General features: G+C 32.2%; 1 protein-coding gene across 2 annotated transcripts; it reads right to left on the reverse strand.

The window, feature by feature from the left end:
- Positions 1-3,421: 3,421 nt before the first annotated feature.
- On the reverse strand, positions 3,422-12,768 carry LOC112711011 (uncharacterized). Of its 2 annotated transcripts, none has more exons than XR_011865776.1 (13): positions 12,241-12,768; positions 11,968-12,139; positions 11,407-11,624; positions 10,898-10,961; positions 10,552-10,624; positions 10,030-10,107; positions 9,114-9,271; positions 8,567-8,735; positions 7,581-8,046; positions 6,846-7,471; positions 6,517-6,720; positions 5,736-5,869; positions 3,422-3,930 (listed from the first exon to the last, which is right to left on the reverse strand). XR_011865776.1 is itself a non-coding variant. In XM_025763522.3 (13 exons), the coding sequence occupies exons 1-13, from the start codon at positions 12,610-12,612 to the stop codon at positions 3,738-3,740; spliced, it is 2,730 nt and encodes a 909-aa protein (XP_025619307.1). In that variant the 5' UTR covers positions 12,613-12,768; the 3' UTR covers positions 3,422-3,737. The 2 variants fall into 2 exon arrangements, 1 of the variants encoding a protein (XP_025619307.1); XM_025763522.3 differs by having other exon boundaries at positions 7,043-7,471.
- Between the last annotated feature and the right edge of the window lie 4,938 nt (positions 12,769-17,706).

Here is a 17,706-nt window from a genome sequence, read left to right on the forward strand (position 1 = left end):
ACCACTCCCTCAGCTCTGTCGTGTAGTGCCGTCTGCTACTTAGATGTCCAACCCAGACTTCGCCGTCACCCCAATCCAATTTAATTTCACATTTAAATTTGCCACATATGTTGATGAAAGTTTATTTGTGAATTTTTTATTATTTGTGAACCAACCCCTATATTTTTTATTAATTTCATTTATTACTTGGTCCATCAAGGACCAGAAGATACTTTTCCCACCGAAGAAAGCTCCTTTAAAGATTATATGAAGGGCTTGCTTGAATAAAGTTTTAAAAAAATATTATTTTTTGAATTATCTTCTTTTTATAAAAATAAAATTAATTTTATAGAGATATCTTGTCTAAAAAAAATTTTTATTTGTTAAATATGAATGGATATAAGAATATAAAAATACTTTTTGTTTATTAATTATATAAAATATATTTTTTAAGAAAAAAATATAAATTGTAATTTTTGAAAAAGATATTTTTTATTTTTTTATTATTTTTATTTTAATTACTAAAAATTTACCAAACAAACTTAAAAAAAAAATCTTTTTTTTATCAACTTAATAATACCAAAACAAGCACGAAATCTACTAATGTGTCACGACTATCTTCCAACGAAATGGGCTCGGTAGTAACATTACATATCATTGACCATAAAATCTAGAATGGCATGACTTCCAGCTTTCTTATTCTTGATGGAATGAGGAGGTTGGAGTTTTTCAGTGTGGCAAATCTCTCTATAGATATCAACAAAAGAAACTCAGAGTCGGGTGTAATTATGGTATCTTCTTTGTCCGAGTTGTATTCATCCTTTTTATTTGCTTCTTTATCTTTATCCCGAGCTTGATAAGGAAGGTTTTACTTTGGAATTGTCTTTCTGAATCGGAAATTCTCCTCCATGTTGATGTATTTTCCGCCCGTTCTTGTACTTTGTATAATGAAGTTGGATGTCGCTTGGATATAGATTGAGAAAACGGCCATTCTCTGAGGCCGTTAACCAAACCTATTATCACTGCTTCTGTGGGTAAATTTTGAATCTCCAAGCAAGTTTTGTTGAATCTTTCCATATAAGTTCGGAGAGTTTCTCTGACTTCTTGTTTAACCCCTAAGAGACTTGGAGCATGCTTGACTTTGTCCTATTGAATTGAGAATTTGGTGAGGAACTTCCTTGCCAGATAGTTAAAACAGGTTACTGACCTAGGGGGTAAGCTATCAAACCACTTTATCACTGCTTTGGTTAATGTCGTTAGGAAAGCCTTGCAACAGATCGCATCGGACGCATCAGCCAGGTACATCCGACTTTTGAAATTACTGACGTGGTGTCTTAGGTCGGTCGTTCCGTTATAGAGCTCCATGTTGGGGCATTTAAAATTTTTGGAGACCCTACCTCGTATGATCTCTTCTATGAATGGATCTTCTCCTCCAAAACGGTTTTCCTCCCGATCCACACGGTTACCCCGAGCTCAAAGGTTGGCCTCTAATTTCGAGAGCTTTTCTTCTATCTCTATTCGCCAGTGTACCTCTTTTCGCAAATCTCTTTCAGCTTCTCTCTGTTGCTCGATCTCCCATTCGAGTTTCTCCAACCGGCCATGGTGATAGTGGACAAGTGCTATGATCTCGGTTAGATGCGGGGGATCTTCATTCTCTTATGGATATATTTCGGAATTGATTCTCCTAGTAAGAGGGTCAGTTTTCCGATGTTTCCTCCCCGTTAGATCCACTCGATCTATCATAACTTGGAGGTATCATGAGTGCTCGGTCATCGTTATGAGGTTCTGGTTCCGACTCAGACGCCGTGTGACCATCTACGAACTGATTGTCCGCCATGATTGGGTGTAGACTTCGAGGTTCCTAATAACAACGCCAATATTTCGAGGATTACCTAACACGAGGTTGCTTTTGGGAGATATCTTTGGAGTTAGTTACTTATTCAAATAAGTAGAGTTGAACAGCCGTCGTCGCGCCCGACCTCTGTGAGGTCGGATAGGTGTAGTAGTTGGATCTCTTGAGTGAGCTTCTATTTCTTTTGGGAGATATCTTTGGAGTTAGTTACTTATTCAAATAAGTAGAGTTGAACTGCTGTTGTCGCGCCCGACCTCTGTGAGGTCGGATAGGTGTAGTAGTTGGATCTCTTGAGTGAGCTTCTATTCATTTGGGTCTGGCTATATTTTTTGGGCCAAGGTATGAACAACATTTATGCCCTTTCCATAGTTCTTTTCTCAGCTAAGGATTTGCAATTCATCCTATCTGAATACAGAAATGCTTTGGTTGAGGAAAATTAAAAAAACCAAACGCTCACAATTATGATTTGCAATTCATCCTATCTAAATACAGAAATGCTTTGGTTGAGGAAAATTAAAAAAACCAAACGCTCACAATTATATTCACAAATTCAAGAACATTTCTGTGCTCTCGACTATATTTTTTAATAATTTAATATGAATGGTTTTGGGATTGAAGAAACAAAAAATTTTCAACACTGATTAGATGCCATGCAAATCTAAAAGACAAATATGCAGCTCGGTTATATCACTATTTCATTACTAAACATCTCGAAGCAAGGAAGTGCAGACACCTTCGAAGTCTAAAATATCTCATAATCATATTTCAATGTCATCACAATAAAATTAGTTAACTGGTGAATGAGCTTCAGTATGAGATTTCCATAAGTCAAGCACATGTCAGAAATTATTTAAATAACATATTAAGAAACAAGATTTTATTGAGAAAATAACTTCAAATAAAACGTGGAAAGAGTTACAACAGAGAAGGTTTCCTCAGCGGAGCACAGGCAAGACGGAGTCTTCTAGCAGCCTAGAAGGAAAACCAAATTAGAATGCAGATGGGCAAACACAATTGCTTCACTTCATTCGGATAAGCAGAATCGGATTTTGCAAGGCTGTATAAGTGTGTAATTTCTGTGTCCCTTCAATGTCCTTCAATGCCATTTCAGGTCACTGCTACCATTAAATTTACCTGTGAATCTATCATTTGATTCTAGTTATCAATTTTTAAATGTTAGATGAGAACTTGTTTGAATGAACTTTTAAAAAAAATACTTTTTGAATTATCTTTTTTTATAAAAAAGTAAAATTAATTTTAGATAAATATCTCATATAAAAAAATTTTTTTATTTATTAATTATGTTTAAAAATAACAATATAAAAATACTTTTGTTTATTTAGTATATTATAAATGTTTAAAAAAAATACTTTTTCTAAAAAAATATATAAATAATAATTTTTAGAAAAGATATTTTTTATTTTTTTATTACTTTTATTTTTATTACTAAAAATTTATCAAATAAACTAAAAAAAATCTTTTTCCATCAACTTAATACCACCCAAACAAGAACGAAATCTACTAATGTGTCAGGACTCTCTTCCAACAAAATGGACTCGGTATTAACATTACATATCATCCACCATAAAATTTAGATTGGCGTGTCTACGCCATTAATGCTTCATATCACCATTTAGGGTAAAAAGAAAGAGAAAAGCATTGTCATCGGAACCACTAGAGCCTTCAGTGGCTTAATTTCAGACAACTCAGAAATAATTTACTCACCTTCCTGAGTTGCTTTAAATCTAAGCTATTTAGAAGCACGTTTTTGTAGTATATTATAGTAGTACAACTATTGTACAAGTATATTCAAGGCCTGACATTATACATTAGGCTCAGCTCAAAATTTGCAGGAATGCAATGAAATATAGAACTACAGTACTACAGTACAACATTAAGGTATAATTTACGGTCCTGCATCTGATTCTGCTATGCCTCCATTGGAATTATCGTCAGTCATCTGTTTAGCTGAAATCACTCTGTCCAATGTCTGGTCTGAAACCAAGATCCCTGTTGTCTCCAAGTCTGCTACTACTGCAACAGCGGCATCCAGTTCCCCAAGATCAAGGCAGAGAGAAATGACCTCATCATAGATGGGACTGCAAAATGAGTATAGCAAAGGGAAACAATGAGCTGAAATGCATAAGATAAGGAGAGGCAGACAACCAATGACAGTAGTAGAAAAAATGCAAAAGCGAATCCAATCTACTCAACAAGCATGCCTTCAATGATGAGGTAAAAAACCTAACCGCACAGAACTCAAATAACGATAACTTGGCATTGTTCCACTAGATGAGGTTAGCTAGAAGCCTAGAACTATGCTATAATGTTCTAAATCATAACTATCTGAATATCTTGTAATAGTTTCAACTACCAATATCTATTTATGAGTAAAGTTTCTTTTTGTCTCGTGTTTTGAAGTTTCAAAAATATCCTCACTTTTAATTTGTATCATTTTTGTTTCTAACTTTTTTGGTAGTGTCAAATTTACCCTTATTCTTAATTGTGTTACCCTTTTATACATCCTCCTCCTCCTCCTCCTCCTCCTCTCTCTCTCTCTCTCTCCACCCATTTAAACCAACTCTACTAGTGCACCGCCGCACCCTCACCACCCCCACCCCTAACCTCGCCCCATCCCACCTCGCCTTGCTGCGCCACGCATCATGAACAACCACATAATACCGAGACAGAGAAAAATGATTGAAGGAAGAAAAAATCAAATTAAGGAGAGAAGGAGAATCCCAGAGGTGAAGAAATAGGAATAGATAGTGGTAGTGAAAGGTCATGGTTGGGTGGGGGAGATGTGGTTGTTGATGTCGATGATGCTAATGAGGAGGTTGGTGTAATCGGGTTGCAATGGTAAGGTGTGGTGATTGGGGGAGGGGTAAAGATTGGTTAAAAGAAGTTGATCACACAAAATTAAGCATAAGGATAGATTTGAAACTAATAGAAAACGTTACTAATTCAAATTGGAAGTTAGGAATATTTTTTGAAACTTCTCGAAAATAACAAGGACAAAAAGCAGACTTTACCTTTTACTTATTCATTATTTCTTGTAGCATCTATTTATAGGACTATTATGGGTTTGATCCACTCACCTTACTGGTTTGATCCACATGTACAAACCATCTACAGTAAAATTTTACCATCATCTCTATACTAGTTTGTTAAGGACTTGGGTATTATAGGGTGTCCAAAGTCTCACATCGGGTACTATGGATAGTATGGGATGCTTGATATTTTATTTAAAGGTAGTTCCTCTTTCCCATTAACAGCTAGCATTTAAGGTGTGGTTTTTCCACTTTTTTTAGATACTTAACAATGGTATCATATCTAGGTTGTCGGTACCATAGAAAGGGCTATCTATAGATTCGATTAAGGTGAATACCAAATACTGATAGCCGGTAGCAAAGTGGCTACTGCTGGGTCAGTGTCGTGGATGTCGGCTCTCTTAGGGCGGTGTATTGTTAGGGACCTGGGTAGTATAGCGTCGTGGATGTCGGCTCTCGGCTCTCTTAGGGTGTCCCACATCAGTAGTATGGGATGCTTGATGTTGTATTCGAGGATAGTTGTTGTTCCCCTTTAATAGCTAACTTTTAAGGTGTGGTTTATTATTTTCCTTAGATACTTAACATAGTTGCTATCCCAACTCTCTCTAGTTTAAAATGATCTGCAATGCTTATCTTGTTTAATGTGTCTATGCACTTTCTGACTTAACTAAAATCTTCATAATGCAACACTTAGCATATTTTCTTCAGAGTTTTTTCGGTCAAACAAAGATAATTCTTCTCTTGGAAATCCTAGTGGTTAATAACATCTCAAAAAGGCACATAACATTTCAAGATACTGTGGCCGGCATGCATAGTTTGGAGAGAATTTTGTTACATAAAGAAAATAGATTTACCTCCCAAACTTATAACCAAGACTATGAGTTGTCTGCAAAATCGTCAAGAAATTGGAAGGTAGAGGTGCCCTTATAGCTGCACGCAATATCATGGCACAATCTCCTATAGTGGGTGTCCCTCCCAATTGTATTACCTGTATCATACAGTCCAGAATCTCATTCAGCAAAGACATTACTACTGGACATTAAAATTTAACATGTTTACTGCATTGTATGTTTATTGTCCACGTAAATAAGGCCAAAAGGCCAGTTGTTATTGCTCAAAATTCCTCTTATTTTTGTAGCTAACAGCCTAAACTTCCAATACATTGTTGATTAGCTACGTAATTTCATAATAGAAATAGTTAATATAACACCATGTTTGAACAGGAATTTATAAACAGATATGTAAACATCAACCTAGTTTTGTTCCTTCTTTCTAGTAAAAGAATATCATTAGTCAGTATTTATAAATTCAGAAATGGCATGCTAAGGACACTAATATCCAAGATGGAGGAAGGAACAATCTTATTAAACCACAAATTGACAATCAAACGACTGAAAAAACAGATAAAAAATAAACTCAATATATAACCTGTGTGAATAGATCCCGACATAAGGATTTCCATAATGGTAATAAGATAATACCATCAAAATATCATTTTTAAAGCCATTCAGCAACATTTTTGGATTACATTATAAAGGGTTGACTCCATATCTATATGAAACCAAGACACCTGAACATTTCAAACAAATCGAATGAGAAGCAAGCTTGCAATGGAAAAAAGGTTCAGCTACTTGCCTTCTGCATAACTTTTATTGCCAACTCAACTTCCCATTCCTGTGACCATCTAGGCGGAGGTTTGTTCTTCAGTTCTCTCTCCCATGTCCATCCCCAAGCATCTGCTATTGTATACATGTCTGATACATCAAACACTTTTCGCTTCCTCATTTCCTTAAATGCCTCAAATGGGTCTTCAGGGAACCAATCATCGTCGTCATCATCCTGCAAAGAATCAGATTGGGATCCTCAAACTATGAAACTTTTAACATGCAATCCTGCAACAACGAAATACTGGTAAATAAAAACAAGGCTGGAGTTCTACACCTGGCTCTAATGAATTACATTACCTATGCAAAATCTCAGGCTCCTAGAACAGTTTTCACTTGTTTGCTGTTACTTTCCAAGATTTCTAGATCTTTTGCAAACCTCTCCCTCCCTTCCTCTCTCCCCAACAACCCACCAGCAAAAAGAAGCCACCAAAAAAGAAAAAGAAAAACCTTGTTTCTTAAATATTAAAAAAATGGACATAGGGGGATTTTCATACCTCGGCCTGCAGTCGAGCAGAGGATCTTTTGAACTTCTTAGATCTGGTGGTAGGTTGGTCAGAATCTTTCAACAACTGAACTCCAATCATTTGAAGGGGCCTTTTAGCTTCAACTTCCTTTTCCTTTACCCTGTGTACATCTTGGTTGTCTGATGGTTCCACTTCTACTTCTACTTCTACTTCTACCTCCTCTTCTGCCTGTTCTGTTTCCTCATCATCATCTTCTGCTTCATCATCTTCAACCTCCTTTGCAGCATCTTCCACAACATTAACATCATCTGAGACTTCAGTGGACTCTGATTTATCTGCATCCATTGCCTTTATATGATTATTATTTAATCCTTCTCCTAAGAATCGACGTCTCCAGAACTCTGTATTTCCTTCCTCCAGCTTTACTCGCGAAATTAACACATCTAGCTCTTCATCCACCTACAATGTAGGTATAAGCATTACATATTAATGTGTGTGTGTGTGTGTGTGTGTGTGTGTGTGTGAGAGAGAGAGAGAGAGAGAGAGAGAGAACAGACAAATAATCAACCTCTTCTTCCTCCTCTTCAACAGGAGGAACCCAAAGGGGCCGACCACGAGATCGGTTTATTCTCCTTGCTTTCTGTACACGCTGATAAAGAACATTTCTAGTTCCGTCAACAGGTAAACCTTGGGCTTCTAGTTCTTCCTTTAATTCAGACACAACCATTTTACTAGCAGCTTTAGGCTTTAAAATATTCTGTGTAGGCCCCTTTATTATTTTCTTTAGCCTCTCCTCCACTCTAATATAATCAGATTCAGTAGCATCATCCCCTAAAGCTGCAAGCCCTTCATTCTGCAAGGTCGTCAAGAGCTTTTTATGGTACAACTTCAATTCCTCGAGACATCTCTGTTTGAAGGAGCTCTCTATTGGGTTTGAATATATAAATCCTTGAGCATCAGGATCTAGAGGCTCTTTACCTCTTCGAGGCACCCACCTCTTTCGTTCTCCGGTAAGGCCTCCCTCTGCAATATATCTGTTTCAATTGATAGGAATCAACATATTAAAATCTCATAGGTCAATATTGAATGTATTAGGCCATTCATAGCAAAATCCCAATTCATTTAGAAAGGAGTCAACAACTTGAAGGAATAAGTACTTCAACTATCATTTACCAGATTATTGCTACCATATGCTTGCTTAAAATAGTAAGAAAGAGACCTAAAAGAAAATTGATGTAAAATTTCCAAGTAAAAGGAGACTACAAGATTTTACTGAGATCATTATCTAGATGTAGATTGCTTATGTCAATAAAATGGAAAATTAAATACTAAAGGGATTTAACATATTAGTCTGGGCTGCACACAAGAAAGAAGTCATTGTTGGACAGCATAAAAACTGAGCTGAAAGTCTGGAAAAATAATACAAGGAAAATTGTAATGTTGGGATTCAGTATCCTAGCCATGAATGAACAATTACTACATATAATATAAAAATATAAATAGAATAAATAATTAAATATAAAATCATAACTGTCGCCAAAATACAAGCAGTACCTAGCAATGTAATCAATTTCATAACCCAGTTCAGCCTCTTCATGTAAAGGTTCAATCCATGAACTCACTAATGTCCGGTATTTTCTGCTCAAGATCATTGCCCGTGGTGGGATTGGCTGGTTATCTTTTCCCATTGTTTCTAGAGCTTCAAGCATTTCAACTATCCTTCCTGAATTTGAAAATGACTACCAGGATCAGACAACACACAAAGTGACAATTTTGGTCATCACTTTCTGTAAACAATTATGGATAAAAATATTGAACTCCAAAGACAATCATTAACCATGATAATTATCTATAGTTACTACTATGATGAATCTTATTTGTAGATCCAGATCCTGCATGCAGCGACATACAGATTACCCATCAATAACTAACCTGAAAATTCTTTCCTTGTCGTGGAAACCTCATTAAAACAATGGAAGGCATGGCAATATACTAACATTTGATACAGAAGATTGAACGAAGTTTTAAATTCTTTAAGAATTAAACGTTTATAAGAATGGAAAAACTAAAGAAACATAACAAGTTAACAGTATATGCTTACCTTCCTGACATAAAGCCCGAAGATACAAGGAAAGTGGATCTCCATCATTGCCTTCATTATATAGGACTTTTGTGCCTCCTTCAAAGTTTTTAAGGGCACGGAAATGCCTAATGGCTTCTTTTACTACACAGTACTTCGTAAAACACTCCACTAACAACCTGCAGAGAAACTATGCTGCTGATCAGATCAGGAGGAAATGGAAATTTCATGATTCCATATAACAAAATTTTTCGCCATCGTGAATTATTTAGTGTTGACATAACCAGCTTAATGAATGACTATCAAACCCAAAAATGAACGATAGTAAATAACTCAGTTTTCCTGACAATACAAGTATCACATAGAAAACAGAGAGGAAACATCCATCAAAGAATTGCATACAAACCTGAAAAAGTTGAAATATGGACGAGTAGAGATAATCTGGTCTAAAACAGGGAAAAAAAAGACTTGATTGATTTTTGTTGTCTCCTACTTTTTTGGGTTTTGTGACAAATTAGGAAATGAAACAATGAAACAGGTGTTTTTTCTGGTTTTTAGTTTTTCGTTCACAAAATTTAAAAACACAAAATATTGGGTATTTGTGTTAAAAGAAGAAATATTACTAACAAAAAAAAAAGGATAATACACAAACAGCATCTAGGATCAGACGTTCTCAATAATAAGATAGGAATAGAAAAGAGAAAAAAAGAACACAAAATGAACAAAACTTTTGAATATCTGCATATTTTAGAGAGACACTAAAAGGATTGTGCGCCTTTCACAAAATAGAAGCAGACACCTACACTATCCCATGTACAAGGTTGCCATTAAAATTGCAAGAGTTTCACTTTACTCAAATACCACAAATAATGACATAGACAGCGTAACATCAAAATTTGCATAAAATATGTTACAGTGATCAAGTTTATAACCATACGCATGAGTCTTCACATTTGGCTGTATGCGCTTGTAATCTTCAACCATCATGCCAAGTAACTCTGCAACATCTTGTACTCTATAATAAGCCACACAAAAGCAAGTTGATGGGATTACAAAATAGCAAGCATAACTCAATCAAGAGAATATTCAATTTAATGAAGCCATTTTTGGAGACCTTCCAACTTTCTAAGTTATAAAAAAAGAAAGAAATAGGAAAGTCAGATAAGGCATAGACAAACTGAGAATGTCAACTGTTGATAATTTTTTTTTTTTTTTTATTTGATCTGTTGATAAATAATAACAGATGAAAGTGTGAATAGAAAAATCCAAAGTAATATTTTATACAATAAAAGATATATGAAAGATCCTGAAGCGAAAATGTTAGCCAATATGATTCCACATATTTGTAAACCATATACTAAGGACTGAGGAAACTGTTCAAACCATTAACATAGGTAACGAGGTGATGACACAGTCTAACGACAATTATTCACATGCTATGTACAGAAGACAGATTGACCTGTCATAAGATTCAGCTCTAGTGTATGCCTGTATAACCCAATTGTACGTCTCTGTATCTGGCTTCATATAATCTGTAATGTGAAGAACAAAGATGATTTAACTTGAAGTGTTAATAATGAGAAAGAGGACTAACAATTCAGAAAAGGGTAACTCCCCCAAATAACATACACAGAAACAGGTAAAGAAAAATGAACATAAAAGTTGAACAGAGGAATTTGAAAAGCTGTAAGAAACAGAAGCAAAGCGTAACTCAAGATAGTAAACCACACCATTATAAAACAAATATAAGTTTCAAGGTGAGCAAAAGAAGAAAGGGAAAGCAAGGGGAAATGTTGAGTGCAAACCTTCTCCTCCGTATTCCATGTTTTCAAACGTTGAAAATGCTATTTCTGGTATTCCACAGGTTGCCTGATTAATTGAATATAACATTTTTAAAGAATGAAAAGTATAAAAAACTGATCAGAAAAATCAACCAAGCTCATTGATGGCCCCAAAATATATACAAATGAACTGGTGTATCAGTTACCTAGACAGGTAGTGTAGTCACAGAGAAAAACAAACCATGAAGCAAGGATTCAACGTGATTTCAGGATTTAATTTATCAAAACAATGCCACATTAATGGACCAAACTGATGAATAGTTGATATTGAGGAATAAGATATACATGAAAATTGTTTTCTCTAAATTTTTCACCTTCATTATCAAGATGATATCAATCTGACCCTCAGATTTGCATGTGAAATGCTTTCCGTAATAGAAAGCAAAAATTGTACACAAGTCTTCCTACATTTCTATCAGTCTTTCAGCTACTATATTGATAAATTACAAAAGCTGGCGATTAAGGAATATTACCTGCACACTGAGCAGACAATTGAAATGAAAAGTAGTTGCCATACGGCCAGCTGCCTCCATCTCATAAGCAATATCTAAGGCATTAGAATGATCCCCTGCCTTACAGTCTTCCTCAATTAGAAGGTCATAAACCTCATCGGTAGCTCTAAGTCCACCCTTGGAACCCTGAAAGAACACAGTGTTGGCATCTTCCAAATGCTTGTTCCTTACAAGCTCGTCTAATGATGCCAAGTCAAGAAATACAAGATATCATACAGCAGTGAGAGTGGCGAACAAATACAACAACAGCTGGGCCTCATCCGATTACATTGTTTCAACTACATGACTCATAAAATGTCATTGTCATAAACCACATCTACAGACAAGGTATTTTTAAGATAAACAGTAGCTTTTGCCTGACGGTTTGGAATTCTAAATTCAAACATGCTCTAAATCCGTTCAAACAATTTCTTTTTTTCAAAAAAAAAATAAAAAATACAACAATGATGATGATGATGATGATGATGATAAGAAAATTAACTTGTAGATGTATCATATGATAATGATAGGAATGAATAGTACCAATGAGAATAAGCCAAGCTTGGCGAATATCATAATCAAGCTTTTCCATGGCTGAAAGTATTTCAAGACTTCTAGTAGCCCGCCCTCTGGACCCAAACAACCTTATCAACGCGACAAACGTCTCGTGAACTGGCCTAAGCCCCGCACTCAGCTCTCTCCTCAGAGCTTCCATCTTCAATTTCAGTAATCGCAATTCTTCAGATTCCGAAATCGAAGCAGAAACTAAAAATTTCAAGAAATGCAAGAGGAAAAACAAGGAGAGAAAGCGGTTACCGCAGCTTGTTCGTCACCGTTAAGGGCCTGAGAGACCACCAAGCCATGGAAGGACCTCGGGCCAGGGGTGAGGCCGGCAGCCACCATGTCGTAGATGATTCGGGAGACGCTGGCGGAGTCCCGGTTCCTTGCTCGGTACATGAGCTCCTCCATAAAAGTGAACCGAAGTCCATTCTCGAGCGCAGAATATACATCGTCACCGCCGCCGCCTACCTCCTTGGCCGACTTCTTCTTTCTACCACGCTTCTCGAGAGCTGGAACCGCGGCACGAACGGTTACCGTTCGGGGAGATGAAGTTGTTAGGTGGAACGGAAAACGGTTATAACCATAGCAGTGACAAGCGTAACTGCCGGGGAAGTGGAAGGTGGACATGAATGCATGTGCGTGTGTAAAGAGAAAAAGCGTATACAGCGGCACTTGGGTGACAGATGCAGCGATGATAAGGCAGACCGCGAACTGGAGAAGAAAATGCTAAATGTAATAAAAAAAATTTGGTTTACCACGGTATTCCTCTCCAACAAGCTAAACGATTAATCCGGTGTGGATTTCACTTTTATCTTAAGAAGCATTGACAATTCTAGAATTATCTTGTTTACGTGTTGGACATATTTTAAATATAATATTTATTATTACTCATCAAATTAGGAAGAAAAAAGCTTTGTATATAAGTCATTAGAGAAGATTTTATATACTTTACAAGTTAATTAACGAATAAACCCAAAAAATGGATGTAATGTCTCTTTCTTCTTCTTCTTCCTATTTCTTCTTCTTTTCTTTTGTTTTTTGCTTTTCTTTCTCCTTTTTCTTCTTCTTTCTATACGTTCTTCTCCCTCTTCCTCTTCTTCTTCTTATTTTTTTCGTTTCTTACTTTTTCTTTCTCCTTCTTCTCTTGTTGCACGTTCTTCTTCTTCTTCCTCTTCTTCTTCTTTTCTTTCGTTTCTTGCCTTCTCTTTCTCCTTCTTCTTCTTCTTGCTGCACATTCTTCTTCCTCTTTCCGTTCTTCTTCTTCATTTACGTACTTTTCTCTCTATTTTCTTTCTTCGTTATTCTCGATTTCCATTTTTTTTACATCAAACTCAAATCGTTTTTGAAGAAGAAGAAGCAGTAGAAGATGAGAAGGAGAAAGAGAAAGAGTTCTGAAATATGCATAAGGTGTACTTCAACGAATTTTGGGTGTATTTCTTAAATTCTTTGGGTGTATTTTTGTAATCCTTTGGCTGTATTTCTATAATCCTTTGGGTGTATTTCTATAATCGTTTGGGTGAATTCTTGTAACCGTTTGGGTGTATTTCTGTAATCCTTTGGGTGTATTTCTATAATCGTTTGGGTGTATTTCTGAAGTTCCATTATCTTCAAATTTGACAAGAAAATTGTTTTCATGGAGGAAGAAGAAGAAGAGTCATTCATAATGCATGGTGAGTAGCGCGCTTTGGAAACAGGAAGTTGTTGAATAATGTGCGTTTTATTTACTCTTGAATGTGGAAGTGTGTAATGCGTTAATTAAGTGTAATCCGTGTGTTTTATTGGACTTGTAAAACTTGTAAGGCAAAAAGACTTGTATGTGTAGCAGGCCTCAATTAGAAAAATTTAAAACCGATTTCATCGGATCTAAGTTCACACACATAAACACAATTTACACTTACACTTTGTCTCAATAGAAGATGAAAAATAAAAAAAGAAAATATAAGAAAAAATTGATTTTTTTTAATGTTATTTGGATGAAGAGAAAATAGATAAAAAGAAAATAAGAAAAAAGTATTTTTGTGCTTAAAAAGGAAAAGTAAGAAAAGAAAAAATCATAACAAAGTGAAATTATATTAATATCTTTCTTTATCTATCTATCTACTTAATATACTAAAACTGAATTTTTCTCCAACTAATAAAGGTGAGGTGTCGATCCCTCGTGACTCTATTTTTTCTCCAAAATGAACTTTTTTATTCTTTATTCTAAATTATTTTATAAAAAAACATCTTTATTATAATTATATTATAATTAATATTTAATGAATAATACATAATTATACTAATTTAAGAACATATCTTTATTATAATTATATCAAATCAATTTTTAATGCATTATTAAACTATTTATCAATTATCAATTGAAAATACTTTTAATCATTTTAATAATAATAATAATGATAATAATAATATATGATAATTGCACCAGTCCTGGTAATCATGATAAGAATATTTGAATCTAATCATAAAATGATCAAATTTTATGATATTAATGACGCACATTAATTTTAAATATTTTTAGTCATTTTAATTATATTGATTTTAAAAATACTGATATAATTCTAATTTTTATTTATTATCCAATAATAATAATAATAATAATAATAATAATAATAATAATAATAATAATAATAATAATAATAATAATAATAATAACAACTTGAAAAACCTGTATAGAGACTATTTCAATTACCCGTGTATTATTATTAAAATTCTATCTATCTACTTATCTACTTAATATACTAAAATTGGGTTTTCTCCCAACTAATGAAGGTGAGGTGTCGATCTCTCGTGACTTTGTTTTCCCTCCAAAATGAACTTTTCTATTCTCTATTCTAAATTATTTTATAAAAAATATCTTTATTATAATTATATTATAATTTATATTTAATGAATAATACATAATTATAATAATTTAGGAATATATCTTTATTATAATTATATCAAATCAATATTTAATGCATTATTAAACTACTTATCAATTATCAATTGAAAATACTTTTAATCATTTTAATAATAATAATAATAATAATAATAATAATAATAATAATAATAATAATAATAATAATAATAATAATAATAATAATAATTGCACTGATCGTGGTAATCATGATAAGAATATTTGAATCTAATCATAAAATGATCAAATTTTATGATATTAATAACGCACATTAATTTTAAATATTTTTAGTCATTTTAATTATATTAATTTTTAAAATATTGATATAATTCTAATTCTTATTCATTATCCAATAATAATAATAATAATAATAATAATAATAAGAATAATAATAATAATAATAATAATAATAATAATAATAATAATAACTTGAAAAATCCGTATATAAACTATTTCAATTATCCGTATATTATTATTAAAATTTTATCTACTTAATATACTAAAACTCAATTTTTTCCCAACTAATGGAAGTGAGATATCGATTTCTCATAAATCTATTTTTCTGCCAAAATGATTGCACTATTTTTGCTTCTAAGTTTATTTTATAAAAATATCTTTATTATCTACTTAATATACTAAAACTGAGTTTTCCACCAGCTACTAAAAGTGACGTGTCGATCTCTCATGCCTCCGTTTTCCCTCCAAAACGAATAAATTTTTTTTTCTATTCTAAATTATTTTATTGTAATTATATTATAATTAATACTAAATGAATAATATATAATTATACTAATTTAGCAATATATCTTCATTATAATATTGAATCAATATTTAATGCACTATTAAACTACTTATCAATTATCAATTAAAAATACTTTTAATAATTTTAATGATAATAATAATATCAATAATAGTAATAATAATAATAATAATAATAATAATAAATCTTTGTTATCCGATTCACGTATATCAAATAATTTTTCTAAATTATTTTATAAAAAATATCTTTAATATAATTATATTGTAATTAATATTTAATGAATAATATATAATTATACTAATTTAGAAACATATCTTCATTATAATTGTATCAAATCAAAATTTAATGTATTATTAAAAAATTACCTTAATAATAGGTAATTTACATTTTTATTTTTATTTTATTAAAGTCTATATATAGTATTTTCCTGTGGTACATGAATCTAAATTTGAGAGTCAATTCATAATTTTATATTTAGTGTTTTTTTTACTACTTCATAGAATAAGAACGTATTCTTCATTTTTTTATTGAAGTTGATCCTTTTAAGGTACAATTTATAATTTTTTATAATATTTTTTTATATATTCATTCTATTATATTATTCTTTTGATAATTTTTTATTTGTTGTTACTCTAAGTTATTCTTATCATCTAATGTTCCAGTTCGATTGTCTTTTGCCACAATCATTTACAATGCATCACATCCATAAAATACTTCATCGAGTTTTCTTCACTGATTCGGGTTCCAACTACATGGTTGTAAGCGTTCAGTTTTGCTAAATTCATGACAAATTCAGATATGCAATTTTAACGATTGGTAATATATTTAAATTTTCTTAGTTTAAGTTGTTCGTTATTAAAATAATTTTTTAACATATTTTGATTTTTTTTCAGAAATTACCAGCTTTCTTTTGCATGCATGCAATGCCATTGAGGAAAATAAGAGTTAGTTTGGTTTCTCGGTGTGGCAATTCTATACCTTGCCGCATTGCATGGATAGCGAATGATGAAGCTTATCTAACAAGAGGATGGTCTGATTTTGCACGAATTCTAAATATTGAAACTTACAATGTTATTTCAGTTGGTTGTCGTTACAAGAATGATTCTATACTATACGTGACTAAGGACTAAAATAGGTTCAATATTGTTTAGGTAATTTGGTTTTACTATTAGTATTTGATTAAATTATAATTATAGAATTTTAAATTATTGCCTCAATTTATATATTACGATTATTTTTTGTGGATGTGCTATTTTTAAATAATTTAATAAAATAAAATAGTGTTAGATATTATTAAGTTTATTTTTATCCTTTATTTCTTTATTTGTATTTTCATTATATTTGACAAAAAATAAACCTACACATATATTAAATCGTTGACCTAAAGACAATTTATTTGCCAATAAAAACAGATTTTATTTATAATTGGAATAAAACTTATTTGCCAATAATCGGTGAATAAAATTAAAATTACACATGTGTCATATAATTATAATTGATTAATTGGTATAAAATGAAATTATACCCATGCCATGAGTAATAATCTAAATAATTATATCTTAACAAAATATAATTTGAAATAATTTATAAACAATTATCTTAACAAAAATAATTATTTAATAATTGATTTAAAAATCAATGCAAAAAATAATTATTAATAATAGTATTATTAACTGGGTAAATAATATAATTTCAAATTATTACTTGAAATATAAATAATATATGGAAATCTATTGAGTAAGTCAATGATTTTGCACCTTAATAATTTGACAATTATTACTCAATTAACCAGTTAATTAAATTAGTAATAACAATTTTCAATTTCAAATTTTGTATATTAAGTAGTTATTAAAAATTGGGTAATAACGATTTACACGGGAAAATCATTGATAAATTCAATTAACCATAAAGAAAATAATATACTAACAGTTTTAGTATATTATTTATGGCAAAGAAAATTATTTTCTCAAATTAAATTTTATATAATTATAGTAAGTCTCTATAATTAAAGCAATATAAAACTGCTTTATATATAACAATAATATTATACATATTTATATATCTC

Source organism: Arachis hypogaea, chromosome 9, assembly GCF_003086295.3.
Source record: "Arachis hypogaea cultivar Tifrunner chromosome 9, arahy.Tifrunner.gnm2.J5K5, whole genome shotgun sequence".
NCBI classification, from domain to species: domain Eukaryota; kingdom Viridiplantae; phylum Streptophyta; class Magnoliopsida; order Fabales; family Fabaceae; genus Arachis; species Arachis hypogaea.

Coding starts and splice junctions, on each gene's coding strand:
- LOC112711011 (XM_025763522.3), bottom strand. CDS start 12,612: ATGTCCACCTTCCACTTCCCCGGCAGTTACGCTTGTCACTGCTATGGT. Junction 10,962..11,406: donor ATTGTCTGCTCAGTGTGCAG/GTAATATTCCTT, acceptor TCAATTAATCAG/GCAACCTGTGGAATACCAGA. Junction 8,736..9,113: donor TCGGGCTTTATGTCAGGAAG/GTAAGCATATAC, acceptor TTTCAAATTCAG/GAAGGATAGTTGAAATGCTT.